Raw genomic sequence first — 16,776 nt, 5'->3', positions numbered from 1 at the left:
CGAGTTGTTGATACGGGTCTTACAGACAGGTAGGAACTATCAGAGGTTGATCCAGGGATTATTCTGAGTGCCATTCTGGAATCGGGAATTAATTTTTTCCCCAAAACGGCTAATTGGCTTCTGCCTCCTGGGGTTTTTGCCTTCCTCTGGATTAACATGGGCGCTGAAACAGGCTGAACTTTCAGCCTAACATACTATGTTACTATATTACATGCCAAAAGGTTTGTTTTTTTTAAACTTCTATTACCTTTTTTTTTTTTAATAATTAATAAAACTGTTTAAACTGTTTTTATCTATTTATTTTTTTGCAATGGTTTGATCGCTCCTGCAATATGATGTAATTTCATAGTATTACATTATACCACGATCTGACAGGCAGTCTATTAAGCCACGCCACAGGCTTGGCTTGATAGGCAATCTGCAATGTTAGCCCTGGGGGCCTTCACAACATCTCTGCCTGCCATGGCAACTGAACAGCACCCTGAGATCTCATCGTGGGGGACCATTTGGTACCCTCAAATATCGATCAGGGCATTTAAATGCCACTGTCATAATTGACAGCGGGATGTAAATGGTTAACAGTTGCACTCAGCGGCATTGCTCATTGGAGCTGTTGCCAGCAGGTGTCGGCTTTAAGAAACAGCCAACACCCACATTGTATTGAGTGCGATCAACCCCCTGTCCACCACCATACAAACTCCAAACCTACAGGACGTAAATGTACAAGTAGGGGAATGTAAAAGAGTGAATGAGCGCTGTTTAATCTGAACAATAAGTGCTAGAAGCTGAAGAGATGGAGCTATAACCCCCTGACAGGCAGATAGTCACCAGAGAGCCCTAACAAAGAGAAGGCCTTCAAGGTTATCAGGGCTGCTTGACCGAGGGAGCCTCAGGACCCCATAAAAGGAGAAGATAAGAAGCCAAATCATACTGTCAAACAGCAGCTGCAGTGGAAACAAGGAGGAGATAGCTGACATAATACAGACCCCAACACTGAGAGCTCCCCTGTACACATCAGATAACCATCCTTAAGAACAAAAATCTCAATACACTCCACAGCAATCATTATCACAGCCTCCTGCCGGGCAGCTCTCTGTGACTCACTACATTTCAGGGCTGTCCAAGGGAGGGGTGATCCCTGCAGGATGACCTAGACTACTTGCCCCCAGGGAAAATAGCTCATACATAGCAACCAGAATGACTGAGGTCTCTCCCTATTCTGTGCTCTGACCCCGTCCTGGATCTTTAGAGGGACATTCATTTCATAGTGCCAGGATAGGACCCCCGAAGACATGCATCTCCGCAATGACCAAGAAAAGTTGCAAGAAAACTAAATCATCACAAGCCGTTACAAAAAGTACTATGCCAGACCTCTTTATGGATCACCAGAACAACAACCAGAGTCCGATGGCTCCTTCTCCCAAATACCTGATCAATGATACTGCTATCACCCTTAGGCGTTCTGTCCTCTATGGACAGTGTGCTGCTCACCCACATCCAAAAGATGTTCAGAGAAGAGTTGCAAACAGCTATGCGTAACATCTCCAAGCAGTTGGGTGACCTAGGCCAGCACATGAATGACTTGGAGTTGAAAACAGGCAAAATGATAGACGCTCTTAATCAGGACAGATTGAAATTGGATGACTACTCATCAAGAGTGGAAGCTCTTAAACTAAAGTGCGAAAACTTGGAGAACAGGAGCAGGAGAGCCAATATTGGAATAAGAGGCCTTCCATAGAATGTCATCAATCTGGAAGAAGCTGCCAGCAACCTGTTTACCACACTACTGCCCCAGGTCGTTTCGCATGGACAGGATTTATCATGCCTTCTCTAAGCCTTTCACTTCAGAAAGGCCAAGAGAAGTCATTCTTAAGCTACACTACTCAGAAATAAGGGAACAGGTCCGCACGAGAAGTAGATGCACTCCCAGGGTTCCCTTCGTCAGTACATATCTTCGCATTTTTTGTTTTGCTATTTGTACTAGGTGTTCTCGATAGACCACCAAACCCCCATTCCCCCCCACTGGTAACAACCTTAAAAGTCTCAGAAACCACCTCTGCCATAAAATGGTAGTCATAATCTCTCATAATGTGAAAGGATTTAACTCCTCTACCAAATGGCGTAAAGCCTTTCTTCAATACCTTAAAGAAAAAACAGATATAATCTGTCTCCAGGAGACACACTTTTCTGCCATATTCACCCCAAGATACTTCCACTCTCAGTATTCTAGAGTATTCTTATCGGTTACTCCCAAAAACATCAAGGAGTCTCCATACTCATACACAACTCCCTCCCTATCTCTCTATTAGCAAATTGAAATTGACCCACAGGGTAGATTTATACTCCTATATGGCTCCCTGTATGACCAAAATGTTAATCATAATAATCATTAATTCATACACGCCAGTCAACTGCCCCTTCAAACTTTTTCTGCACTTAGTGAATAAACTAAAAGCCTCCCACAACTCTGATATATTCTGGATGGGGGACTTCAATATGACACTTTCACCTACCCTCGATCGATCGTCTCCTGTGCCAGATAAGTTGAGCGCAACTCAAAAAGTCACTATGACAGCAACAATGAGGAATCTGGCTTTAGCTAATGCCTGGAGAGAGGCACATGGCATGCAGAAAGGCTACACCTTCTACTCACATCCACACAGATAATACTTCCGTATAGATTGGGCATTAATATCGACCCATCTAGTCCCCTCATTAGTTCAGACCAGACACATCCCATGCGCCTGGTCAGACCACGATATAGTCCTTTCTCATTTTCAAACCCAAAAAGCCCTGAGGCCTCCAAGGAGATGGAGATTAAATGAAACCCTCCTGAAGGAACCAACGAATCACACACAAATATCTCAGCAGCTAGCCATGTACTTATCCACAAACATCCATCCTGACACACAACCAACTTGGGTATGGCTGCCCCATAAGGCCTTCATGAGGGGACAAATTTCAAGGATAGTTGCCAAGTAAAGAAAGGAGGAGCTATTAAAAGCTTAAAATTGGGCAAAGCCCCCGGCCCTGATGGCTTCATAGCTCTATACTATAAGAAATTTATCATCCAGATTACCACCCCCCTCACGCTCTTATATAATGAGATATTCTCAGGGAAAAAAATTCCCAAAGAATTCCTAGATGCTCATATTACGGTAATTCCAAAACCTAACAAAGACCCCACCTCTCCCAAAAACTACGTCTGATATCACTATTAAATCTTGACTAACAAATCTCAACAAGTATACTTGTAAAATATTTAAACCCACTTCTCCAACATCTTATTCATGAAGTCCAGGTGGGATTTATACAATGTAGACAAGCTCCAGACAATGTCAGGAAAGTCCTTAAGTTCTGCCATATAGCACATCAGAAGAAGACACCTTCGATGGCTCTTGCATTGGATATAGAAAAGGCCTTTGACATTCTTTCCTGGAGCTACCTGTTTGCAGTTCTGGAAAAGATGGGAATGCACGGATCCTATGTTACAGCCATCCAATCCTTGTACTTTTCCCCGTCTGCAACATTGAATACGGATTGGTCTTGGGTTTGAGCACGGGAGTTTCAAAGAGGCATGAAACAGGGGTGCCCCCTCTCCCAGGCATTGTTTGCACTAGCTATGGAGCCCCTAGCCTGCCTAATTAGGAACAACCCAAAGATTACTCAAGGGCAAAGGGAATATAAAATTTGTTTATTCGCCGACAATATTTTCCTCACCTTAACTGAACTTCTCACTACCCTCCCAAACTTAAAAGACACGTTGAACAAATTTGAGGCCGTCTCTGGCTTACTAGTTAATATAGACAAAACAGAAGCCATGTATATTAATACCCCTCTGAATATGCAGAAATTATGCTAACTCAATTTTGGTTTTCATTGTCCACCCCACTTCATCACTTGGGTATTAAAATCACCCCAACATAAACTCCCTATATAAATGTAATTACATACCCCTGCTTAAGGCCTCATGTCCACGGGGAAAATCAGGCCCCCTACGGATTCTCCATGTAGAATCCGTAGCGGGTCCCTCCTGCCCCGCGGACATGAGGGCTGAAAATAAGAATAAACTTACCTCTCGCCCGCTCCGGATCTTCTCTTCGCCGCGGCTTCATCTTCTCTCCGTCGCGGCTGGATCTTCTTTCTTCGGCTCGGTGGATGCGCAGGGCACGTCGGTTACGGGCCCCGCGCATGCGCCGGCCCGAAGAAAAAAGATCCGGCCGCGACGGAGAGAAGATGAAGCCGCGGTGAAGGGAAGATCGGGAGCAGGTGAGTAAATACCGATTTTGGTCTCCCGCGGATCCGGACGGCTTCCATAGGCTTCAATAGAGCCGTCCCCGTGGGAGACCAGCACGAAAATGGAGCATGGTCCAGATTTTTTCATGCTCCATTTAAAAAAAAATCACTTTTATTGACCATCCGTGGGTATTTATCTACCCGCGGGTGGTCAATGCATCCCTATGGGATGCAGATCCGTGGGCAGGAGAAGAGTTAAAATCCGCTGCGGATTTTAATTCTTCTTTTACCCGTGGACATGAGGCCTAACACCCTCAAATTAGACATGAAAAAATTTAATCCACACTCTCTCTTCTGGACTGGATGAATAAATTCAATTAAAATGAATGTTTTAATGAATGTTTTGCCATGACTCCTTTATCTATTTTGATGCCTTCCAATTAACATTCCTCCACCCGACATGAAGGTTATGCAATAGGCCATCACATAATTCATCTGGAACAATAAGAGACCCCGAATTAAACAGAAAATGTTTTTCCACAGAAGAATAGGTGGGCTCTTTGTAAGTACCTGGCTCAGTGATAGAAAGCAGAGGGTGGTGCATACTTAGATTGGGTCACTATTACTAGTGGGGTACCACAGAGGTCAGTACTGGACCTTATTCTTTTTAATATATTGAATAATGACAGTAAAATATCAACATTTGCAGATGATATGAGTAAATTAATTAATAAAAGAGAGGATAGAATATATGATAGTTTTAAATGGATCTGAATAAGTTGGTGGCTTGGGCAGAAAAGTGGCAAATGAGTTTTAACACTGATAAATGTAAGGTTATGCACATGGGCAGGGAAAATACATGTCCCCATTACACACTATATGGGAAAACACTGGGCAAAATTGACACGGAAAAGGACTTGGGGATCTTAGTTACCTGTAAACTTAACTGGAGCAACCAGTGTCAGGCAGCTGCTGCCAAGCCAAGTAAGATCATGGGGTGCATCAAAAAAGGCCTATGGGCCATGATGAGAACATTGTTTTTTCTCTTTATAAATCACTGGTCTGGTCAAACCACTTATAGAATATTGTTTACAGTTTTGGGCACCAGTGTTCAAGAAGGACATAACGGAGCTTGAGCGGCTTCAAAGACGTGCAACTAAGTTAATAAATGAAATGGGCGGACTACAATAACCAGTTAGGTTATAAAAATTAGAGTTATTTAGAGACTTTAAATGCTTTTACACTCAAAGATAATCTTTCAAACGGCTGAAAGATTAAAAGATTTAGTGATCTATTTGCATAAAGTGTTAATGGCTATTAACAAATTATCACCTTTTGCATGTAAAAGGGCCTGCAAGAGTTGTTTGCAGAGCCCAGTGTGTGTTTAAACACATGCCCAGCTGTGCTGCTGGCACACTCCATTGTTCTCTCCTGGCTAGTGTAAACAAGCCATGCGATCTACTGAAACGAAAAATATGTTTGCTTTATCTTTTAGTGGCTGAAAGATGGATTTTAAGTTAACCTTAAAACCATCATTCAAACAAAAAGTGCACAATGCCTGCGTTTACATGTAATGATTATCGCTCATTTTCGTCCATTTAAGTAAATTTTGAGCAATCGTTGCATATAAAAGGGCCTCAACAAGGGGGCATCCTCTACATCTAGAGGAAAGAAGGTTTCTATACCAACATAGAAGGGGGTTCTTTACCATAAGGGCAGTGATACTATGGTACTCTTTGCCTGTGGATGTAGTGATGGCGATTTTGATTAGAGTTTTAAGAGGTGCCTTTCTTGAGAGTTACAATATTACATATTATAGTCATTGATTACTTCAGAGGGGTAGTTTATCCAAGGATTATTGTGATTGCCAGATTGGGGGTGGAAAGGAATTTTTCCCCCTAAAATGTGGAAAATTGGCTTCTACCTTAAGGGGATTTTCCATTTCGTCCATCCTGACAGCACTACTGGAGGTTGCCCTTTGACCTTTTCGGGACAGGAAGAGGAGTTTAAGAGGCCGCCTCCCTCACATTTCTCCAGCGTTCTTCCTGTCCGATAGACATGGAAGAGAGCTCCCAACAGGAGCAAAGGTCTTGTAGCTGACTGCGCAGGATTGAGCGCGCAAAGAAGCGATCTGAGGTTCCTTGCCAATTGCGGTAATTTCCCCATACTGGCTCTGGAGAGCACAGGTGATCGCAGGGGCCTGTGCACATACTTCAGTACCTATGCAGCCTGTGGCACCCCAAAGGCAGGTGCAAATAGGAGCACGAACTTTCGCACCTGTATCCTTGTAAGACGTTGTGGGGTGCAGTCAGGTGCACATTTACAGTGAAGGGGTTAAAATCATTCTTCTGCAATGCCTGGGCATGCCCTTTCCCAGCCAGGAGGTGGGCTTGGTTGGGGGAGCCTCTGTGGTCTAAATCAAGGAGGACTATGGCTGACATCACCAAAAGCAGCTATATATAGCATTGAGGGTGATATTGAAAATCCGCCAACCATGAGTAGTCCACTTGGACAAAATGCATAATGTTATAGTATAATGTGTACTGAACTCTCTCCTGTTCTTTACAGGATGAATTCTCTAAGGGTACGGTGGAGAGGGAAAAATGCAAGAAAACTGGAGGACAGCTACAAAAAACGTTTATGTGCTACATGCACAGTAGAAATAGTGGGGAGGCACAAACATCCTTCATGTGGGACCTCTGTACTATGGTTAGAGAGGGGGCAAGCCATGAGGGCAGATCCCCAGCCTGGCCTCTCCAAGCCACTTAAAAGACCTTGCACCATGAGTATAGTTTCATCTGAATCTGAGTGGTCAGATGGTGCATTATCGGATAGTGAATATTTAGAAGACTACTCTCCAATCATTGTAGAAGAAAACAGTAAATATTATTATTATAATACTGATTTAGAGGAATTATTTAGAGCTATTTGCAGCACAATGGAGATTCAAGAAGTGCAGGAGCCGAGATAAATACAATGAAATGTTTGGACTTAGATCTAGACCTTTGAACTAACTTTCCTATAAATGATACACTCAAGAAGCTTGTAATAAATGAATAGGAAAAGGTCGAGAACAAGTTAGCTCTCACAAGAGAGTTTAAAGGGAGACTCCTATTTAATTTAGATGAGACAAGCCTATGGAGCGAAATCACTTTTGACTAAAGCAGCTAGAAATATCTCCCTTCCATTGAGGACTCCTCTCAACTATGCGATCCTATGGACAAAAAAAGCAGATCTATTACTTAAGAGATCATGGGAAGCCATATCTACCCTGATAGAGGCTAATATTGCAGCCATATCCATGGCCAGAACTATGTTTCTCTGGCTCACAAGACTGGAGGACAGTCTAAAACAAAAAACCTGCAGGGAAGAGATATGCAAGGGTATCCCTTTACTTAAAAAGCGACAGGTTCCTTAGTGGATGCACCCGTATAATCCCTCAGGATTGCTGTAAGAAATGCAAGTCTGAATAATGCCTCTAGAAGGGCATTATGGCTGTAACATAGAGAGCAGATACCACGTCCAAAACAGTCTATGCAACATTCCCCTTTGGGAATTATATTTGTTTGATCATGAACTGAATAAAGTCCTGGGAGAAGGGACTACCCAGAGAGTTTAGACCAAGAGACACTCTTCCCACATGTAAACCTGGCTATCCACAAAGACAGACAAGAGTGAAACTGAAATTGGGCAGATAATCTTATCCTAGTGGAAGGAAAGGTAAAAAAAACTTCCACTACCATTCCCACTCCAAATATCCTCTGAAGTCAAACAGTTAGTGGGAGGCAGATTGCTCCTATACTATGGGAAATTTACTTTGATTTCTGATAATACATGGGTACTGCGAATAATCCAGAAGGGTTATGAGATAGAATTTTACTCACTTTCACCTAGGAGATTTGAGATTACAACTAATCAGTCCATAAATTTCCAGCCCAAAAAACAAGAGTGAATGACCTTTTTACAGATAGGTGTAGTAGTGCCAGTTCCTTTTACTGAATAGGGAAAGGTTACTATTCAAAAATATTTAGAGTTACCAAGCCAAACGGCTCTTCTAGAATAATAATACAAAAAGTCTCAATAAATATATAACAGTTAAAAGATTTAAAATGGAAACAACTAAATCTACTATACCTCTGATAAAGCAAAGCAGCGTCTTATGTACCTTAGATTAAAAGGTGCTTACTACCATATACCACTCCATCAAACATACCAAAAATATATTGGTTTGCAATTCAAATGAACACAGACATTCACCATTTTCAGTTTGTGTGTCTGCCTTTTGGTCTGTCAACAGGCACGCATTTACTTTCCAAAATAATGATAGAGCCAATAGCTCATCTCAGAGGTCAAGGGGTTAATATTGTTCCATACCTAGATGACCTGTTAATTATTTCAGATGATAAACCTATAATGTCAACTGATCTGACCCAGACGATAGAGCTTTTGTCAGGTCTGGGGTGGATAATAAACTATAAAAATCAAGTCTGCCCCCAGACACTAAAAACAGAATTCCTTGGGGTACTGTTGGATATGGGCTCAGGCTCATCATCCCTTCCGCAGAAAAAAGGCAGATGATAGAATCAGTTAAGAGATTTTAAAAAGAAAAGCTTTATACCTATTAGAGAAGCAATGCAATAACCATGGTGCCATGAGCTCAGGCACATTCTAGGCCAAAAGAAAAGGTTCTGTCCAAATAGACAGGAAACAGATATATTAAAAAATATATATTTTTTTTAGCTATCCTCTCTAACTAAGAGGTCATTGACCTGGTGAACTCTATCCAATAACTTGAGCAAGGAAATATGGTGGCATGAGGATCATTTGGTTTTGATCAGTGTCAATGCAAGTAAATCAGGTTGGGGGGCTCAAGTAGGACAAACCATTTTTCAAGGGTCCTGGCCCCTGTCAATTATTCCCAGTTTCCTAACTATAGGGAACTTAAAGCAGTCTGGGAAATCCCAATTAACATGACAAAATTAAATAAAGGGAAGCATGTCAGAATATATTCTGATAATATGAAGACTGTTTTCTTTGTTCGTCACCAGGGAGGGAACAGGCACTGACACATACATAAGGTGACAAAAAACATTTTTTTCCTGGGCAGAGGACAATTTTCAGTTCATAACAGCAGTCCATCTGAGAGGATCTCAGAATCAGATAGCAGACTATATCAGCAGGCAACAACTTGACCCGGGGGAGCGGTCCCTCAACACCAAGGTGTTCAACCAGCTAGTAGCCCATGGGGAAAACCACAGATAAATCTGTTTGCATCCTGGAAAAACTTTAAGGGTGGGTTCTCACAGGGCAGATTCTCAGCAGAAATCTCACAGTTTGGCCGCAGCAAAAAACCGCGAGATTTCCGCCAGGAGAACCGCCGCTTCAAAACCCATGGTGGCTTTGAAGAGGCCCGGCCGCTCGCTCTTCTGCTGCGGCCGGCACTCCCATAGAGTAGAGCGCGGACGCAGTGGAAAAAAAAACAATGGACATGCTGCGGTCGGCAAATCTGCGCCGCAGCTGCGGCTTCTGCCGGCTTAGCCGCAGCGGATTTGCCATCCCGTGTGGATGAGATTTTTGAGAAATCTCGTCCACATGGCTGGCTAATCCCGGGATTAGCAGCCGCACGCGGATTTGCCGCGGCGAAATTCCACACGGAATTTCCGCGGCAAATCCGCCCCGTGTGAACCCAGCCTAAGTGTGAAGAGCTTTTCTCCCTGCATCCAGCAGGACAGCCCAGAGGGTTGGATGCATTTGCTTAAAGGTTGGGAAATGTCACTGGTTTATGCTTTTCCTTATTTACATCTGATAGCTTGGGTTCTTCAAAAAATCAGAGACAGTGGAATAAAGTTCATATTTAACACTCCACAGTGGCACCAAAGGCTGTGGTATCTTCTGATTCTAAGGCCTCCTTCCCACGAACGGATATCCACCGCGTAATTCGCGGCAAAAATCCGCTGCGTTGCCCGCCGCTATTAGGTTCTATTGAACCTAATAGCTCAGGGCACACGGTGCGGAATTCCACCGCGGAATTCCGCACCGTAAAATCTCCCGTCCTCACCCGCGGCATGATCTATTTGTCGCGGGTGTACGCGCAGACGGCTTCCATTGCAGTCAATGGAAGCCGTCCGTTCACTCTATCTCCCGCTGTAGCACAGCGGAAGATAGCGTGAAAACGCTTCCCCGCCTACCGGCACCGCATCATATGACGCGGACGCCGCGTCACATGACATGGCCGGCCGCGTCATATGACGCGGTGGTCGTGTCATATGACGCGGCCGTGCGTGTCATATGACGCGGCGGCGGTGGGCGGGGAAGCGTCATGCGGGACCCAGAACTGCAGATCCGCTGGTAAGTATGGGGTCTCTGGGGGGTGCGTGACGGGCTTCGCCGCGGGATATTCTGCGGCGGAGCCCGTCTCGGCCGTGTGCAGCCGGTCTAAGTCTAGCAGTTCAGGCCTGATTCCTCAGGATTTGCTCATGAAGGGCCCAGTAAACTGCTCCAACGTTCGCTAGTTACAACTGGCGACCTGGTTACTGATGGCAGAGATTAAGAAACCAGGGGCTAACAAAATACTAGAGCTCCTACAAAAAGGACTAGAGCCTTGAGAATACAAGTGGCAGCTCTTAGTGCTTTTTTTGACACCCACCTTGTAGAACATAAGTGGGTTAGGAAGGTTTTTGAAAGGGGCTGAAAGGAAAAAAAACATTCATCAGGAAAATAGTCCCTCTTTGCGACCAAAATGCAGTCCTAGATAGTATTTCCAAACCCCCTTTTGAACCAATTAATAAAATAACTCTAAAAATCTAAAGATTAAGGCCTTAGTCAGACGGGCGTTTTTTGCCGCGATTTGCGCATGCGCATGCGTCCGGCGATTTTATAAAACCATTGCTTTGCAATGGTATCGGACACATGAGCGCTTTTTATGCGCTCGTCCGATAAATTATAGAACAGAAATCGCAGATCGCACCTATCTGCGATCTGCGATTCCTGTTCTCTTCTCTATATGCGCTCAATGGGGCCGGCGGCAGCAGCGCCGACCCCATTGAGAACATATAGAAGACAAATCCTTCTTCTCTGCCACAGCTGTAACAGCTGTGGCAGAGAAGAACGATGTTTGCCAATTGAATTCAATGGAGCCGGCAATACAGCCGACTCCATTGAAAGCAATGGGCTGCCGGCGTGCGCGGGATGAATTGTCAGGAAGGGCTTAAATATATAAGCCCTTCCCTGCAATTCATCCAGAAATGTATTAAAATAAAAAATATATATATACTCACCTGCTCCCAGCAGCCGGAGTTCCGTGCGGCCGGCCTGCAGTGGGTGTGAAGGGGGTGTAAGTCAGACCTGCCCCCTGATTGGCTCAGCGCTGAGCCAATCAGGGGGCAGGCCTGACTCACACCCCCTTCACACCCACTGCAGGCCGGCCGCTCTGAACTCTGACTGCCGGGAGCAAGTGAGTATGTATATATTTCTTATTTTAACACTTTTCTGGATAAATTGCAGGGAAGGGCTTATATATTTAAGCCCTTCCCGACAATGCATCCCACACTCGCCCGCAGCGCATTGCTTTCAATGGAGCGGGCTGTATTGCCGGCTCCATTGAATGCAATGCGCTGGACAGCTCCGGCCCGTTTCTAATGAAACGCGTCTAGGAGCAGATTTTCGGGAGATTTTCGGGCACCGGTCACGCGATTTGCGGATGCGCATCCGTCATGCGATCCGCAAATCGCGCGAAAAAACGCCCGTCTGACTAAGGCCTAAGACAGTCTTCCTAGTCGCAATAACCACTGCTCCAAGGATAGATGAAATACAGGCCCTATCTTGTAAAGAACCATTCCTTAAACTTCTAGAGCACCATATAATTTCAAAAATGAAACCCTCTTTTATCCTAAAATTGTATTTTCTTTTCATAGAGAGCAGGAGATTATATTACCCTCCTTCTGTCAAAACTTTAAAACCAGTAAGAAGGAATTGTTATATGACCTAGATGTTAGACAAGCTGTGATTACAGGCATCATAATCATTCAGGAGATCTGACAGTCTCTCTTCAATTTCAGGTCCAAAACAAGGGGAAGGCGGACATCAAAGACACTACCAGTATCACTAGGTGTTTTGCTTCTTTATGGGTTAGGATGGGCGGATATGGGGCCACATGGACTAGTCTCCACACCTTTTCTAAACATTATTGTGGATACTGCTTTCAGGAGAAGTGTCCTGCAGGTTGTGATCCCTTCCTAAACTGGTTTCTAATCTGGTATTACCTCCAGTAGTGCTGTCAGGATGGCTGAAATGGAAAATGCAGAATTAGTCTTACCCGCTAATTCCTTTTCCGTGAGTCCATCATGACAGAAAACATTTCCCACCCGCTATGAATTATATTTTTATGACGTAACGATATTTTATTCTATGTTATAAAATGATACTAACAATTAACTAATTCTTTTGAGAAACAAAGGCCGTCATAATAATTTGAAGTCACTGTAGAAGTTTGAGGGAGGTGGCATCTTAAACTCCTCTTCCTGTCCCGGAAAGCTCAAAGGGCAACCTCCAGTATTGCTGTCATGGTGGACTCACAGAATCGGAATTAGCAGAATTAAGACTAATTTTGTATTTTTTTGCCTTCTTCTGGATCAACATGGGGAGCAGGGGTAATAGGCTGAACTAGATAAATGTGTCTTTTTTTCAACCTTTCACACTGTTACTATGTAACCCTGATTTGTTATTAGTTGAGTACTATATACTGGTATTTACTTACTTGCTTGGTAGTGCTGACACTGTACAAAATTGTTTTTTAGGTAAGTGTATGAAAAAGTTATTTGGCCAACTTAAGGGTCTGTCCTTTGAGCACTGTACCGTACAGCACTTGTAATTGGACACTATATTTTAAGGTTATTTATGCACTGTATGGATATACAGCATGTGGGTGGGGTGCAACAGAAGGTACTACACATCCAATATAAGCATGGCCTCTATTTGTTTCCAATGTTATGCACTAATTGCCTGTTCATTGTGTGCTATTATGCTGCATAGACATTGTCTGCAGCATTAAGTAAGTTCAGTGTATTATTTCTTTGTTGCTCAGAAAGGGGCTTTGTGAGATGCAAAATTGCAATCATTAGACCATTGTAACCTTAGGGGCCACTACTATAGTTTGACACTTTAGTTTTTTGTTACATTGCTGGTGAAAATGGCAACATTCTTTCTCTATAAACTGGATGATTCCTTTTTAAGTAGCATGAAGAACAGAAACTGTTATTGTGAAGAGATAGGGAGGTAGTAGTTGGGGTTTAAATACATACATTTTTATCAAAGGATGTAATGGGGAAAATAGAAACATACTATAAAAGGGGTTATTTTAACATAGTACATGGAATGTAGACAAGATGATGTGATAGTAATACTGGTGTGTTTAGGTGTCTAGCTGGCATCCAGTTTGTCTAAGTCCATAGGCGATAAGTGGAGCTTTTTCTGGAAGAAAGCAACTATGTTTTTCTAACCCCATACAAATCACTTGTGCCTTACAACTCAAAGTGAATAGAAGTCTGCTGTAATTGTATGCCATTTATTAGTGCATAAATCTGGGGTAATTGGATGCATAGTATTGTAACTATCTAGGTTCAACTAGCATAATAAAAAATAATGATTGGGAGATGCATAAGCCAAAAGTGTTTGTTTAGTACTATTCTGAAATATTTTCTCTTTGAAAAGCAAGTGCCATAATACAAAAGTACAATACCTTCTCCTTGATATACTAAAAGTCCTCTTGGACCTTGGAATTCAATAGTTTCTCCTATGGAGAGATTGTCCAAGTACTGAGACATTTTGCCACCTTCTGGAAAGTCTGGATTCTGATCTTTAAAGTAGACCTTTGAATAAAAGAGGGCTATAATAAGAAATATGTGGTTGTACCTTCTTCTATGTTCTTTTTCTGTGTGTGTTTATTTTTTTTTTCTTTTATCAAACATACATATACAATGGTCATTACATATATTAGAATCACACATTTTTTTCATAGTTGCTTTATAGAGTTGTACAGGCTGAGCCTCTCCCCGCCTGTATCATGAAGACTGAGTCTCTTCTCTTTTGTGTATAGGGAAAGAACTATCACTCTGCATGATGCAGGCAGGAAGAGGCTGGTGCGGCCTGCCTCCATGACTTGAAGCTCAGCTTCAAAGTTTCTGAAATTCTGCAGCGTTTCAAAATAAAGCATTCACTGGGCATTGTGCATACCTGTGCCAGGCTCATGCTGCCCGTCGTTCAGGCAGCATAAACCTGATGACAGAATGCCTTTAAGTAGCTGCTTACAAAGTGTCTGGTTACGAGAGATGCCCCACACGAGGGATAACTTGTTCAAGTGCATGCATATGCAGAACTTTTTTCATTACCTCCATGAAAATAAATTTAACATGCACAGTCACCCTGCACAGTCTTGCTGGACATTGAGCAAGAAAGAGGAATAAAGGCTGGTGTATCAGTTAATCCTGTGAAGTTTCTCCAACTCGCTTCAGGAGTTTGCAATACTGCTAAGTGTAACAGGGAAAAAGGCTATTGGGGAAAAAATTGCTAAGTGCTACTCTACTACATGGATTCAATATGGAAAAAGTCTGAGGGGGAACTGCGTAGCTGTGATATGGTGAACCATTTAGGCAAAGGAAGGCAGTAAGGCCTTCCTTATGATGGGATTGCAAAGATTCTGCCCTCTATCTGTGGCTGATGGTCACAACAAGGCCTCCTTTGCAGCCTTGCTGAAGATCAGTTGGGGATGCATTGTCCAGTGTCAAGCCAACGTTTTCTTTTCTTCAAAATAATGCATTATTTATCCTGCAGAATTGCGCTTTTTGATCAGGTTGTCTCCTAGAAATTTTTTTTTTAAAGCATTCAGAAAGTTATATGAACATTAAAATAGTAACAATAAAAACCACAGGCTGTCTGACTAGAGACAATTTCTTGCACAATCTCATCAATGGAAAGATAAAAGAAGATTGCAACAGAAAAGATGAAAGATATTTCATTCTTTAAACGTAGCACAGCAAAAAAAAAAAAAAAATTGGTATAGTCTTCATTGTAGTGACCCATGGAATAAAGTTATCATGTCATTTTTGCTATGGCGTGTACACCATAAATACAAGACCCCATCCCCCTAAAAAATTTGACATTTTTAACAGCTTTTCAGTACATTACATGGCACATTAAATAGTACTATTAAAAATTACAACTCATCAAACAAAAAGCAAGCCCTCAGACAGAAATTCCGGTGGCATAAAAATTTAGGGAATGGGACGGCCTTGGGAAACATGGTGGGTCCTTTCAAGAACCTGCCTTGGCCTTATTTCCAGGTCTCTATTTTGGAAATAATTTCCCCCAAATGTTTACGTTTTCCAACATTTGTCATACCTGGTAGGTCAGCCTGTAAGTGATGGTTTAGGCTAAGACTTGAGTACAGTTAGCTTCGTATTATTTGACCGGGCAGTGGATTTTGGCCAAGACGGAAACTGAAGCCACCTTTCACCTATGCTTTCAATTTGCAGCTGAAAATGTCACTTCAGTTTTGGAGATTTTATTAAGATGAGTGTATATAGACATAAGCGTACATAATGACATCTACATATTATGTACTTTTTATTTAGGAAGTTTTGTGCATCAAGGCTGCGCTATGTCTCAGACTTTCTCGGTCAAAAACATAATCCTTCATGCATCTTTTCAGAAAGTTGTTTTGATACAAAATTGTATGAAGGGGCTTGTGAATGTGAAGTAGAGTTAGACAATGTGCCTATAACTGAATGCTGGTAATTTATTTTACAAATGTCAATCTCTGATTCCCTTCACTGTTACTCTGCTCACAGAAGCCGGGTCATTATAGAGATATGTGCTGCATTCATCCAGTTACAGGGCTAGTGTATGCCAAGAAATATCTGTACCCTCCTGTATTTAAGCCTGCCTCTGAGCAACTAAGATCTGGTGTTTTGTTGGCTTCTTGTTTCTTTCTCTTGTTTCTGTCCCGTAGTACACCAGCCTTGACTTCTTATTTATTTGACTACATTTCTGCTTATTGCTTCTGGACCTACATTTCAGAAATACCCATCTATGGCTATTGGTGACTAAAGAATGGACAATTACTTTAGATTTCACCTGATAGTTTAGCCAAAACAAAATCTGATAATGCAGTGGATCCACTATTTTTTGGCTGACCTGACCATGACAGAACATTATATAATACGATATTTTTATTTCTGTAATACAGGTTTGATGAATATATGTGAGAAGTATGAAAATGTTTCCAGTTATACAAAATGGCAGTAAACACCTGTCAGTGAAAGGGTTGAAGAGTCTCTGTCACTCTATACCAGTTAACTAAAGGCCTCTTCACACGGCTAAATGTTCAGGTTGTGTGATGTCCATGCATTCCACAGACAGCACACAGCCTCATGAAAGCCTATAAGGCTATTCATATAAAAAATATTTCACATGGACTGATGGTACGTTTGAAAAAAAACGCTGCATTCCCTATCCTCATCCATTTTCACAGACGAGAAAAGAAAT

The 16,776-nt window shown here is 42.5% G+C and overlaps 1 protein-coding gene across 1 annotated transcript in view; it reads right to left on the bottom strand.

Moving 5' to 3' along the window:
* Nucleotides 1–16,776, bottom strand: part of CYB5R1 (cytochrome b5 reductase 1) — a 114,174-nt gene that overhangs the window by 78,880 nt on the left and 18,518 nt on the right. Inside the window, exon 5 of the mRNA XM_066584181.1 lies at nt 13,973–14,102. Within this exon, the coding sequence (XP_066440278.1) occupies nt 13,973–14,102 (130 nt within the window). The remainder of the gene's footprint in view (nt 1–13,972; nt 14,103–16,776) is intronic.

The sequence above is a fragment of the Eleutherodactylus coqui genome, chromosome 1, assembly GCF_035609145.1.
Source record: "Eleutherodactylus coqui strain aEleCoq1 chromosome 1, aEleCoq1.hap1, whole genome shotgun sequence".
Taxonomy (NCBI): Eukaryota; Metazoa; Chordata; class Amphibia; order Anura; family Eleutherodactylidae; genus Eleutherodactylus; species Eleutherodactylus coqui.
Note: the sequence above shows the minus strand (reverse complement) of the source record. Positions and strands in the feature narration are given on the sequence as shown.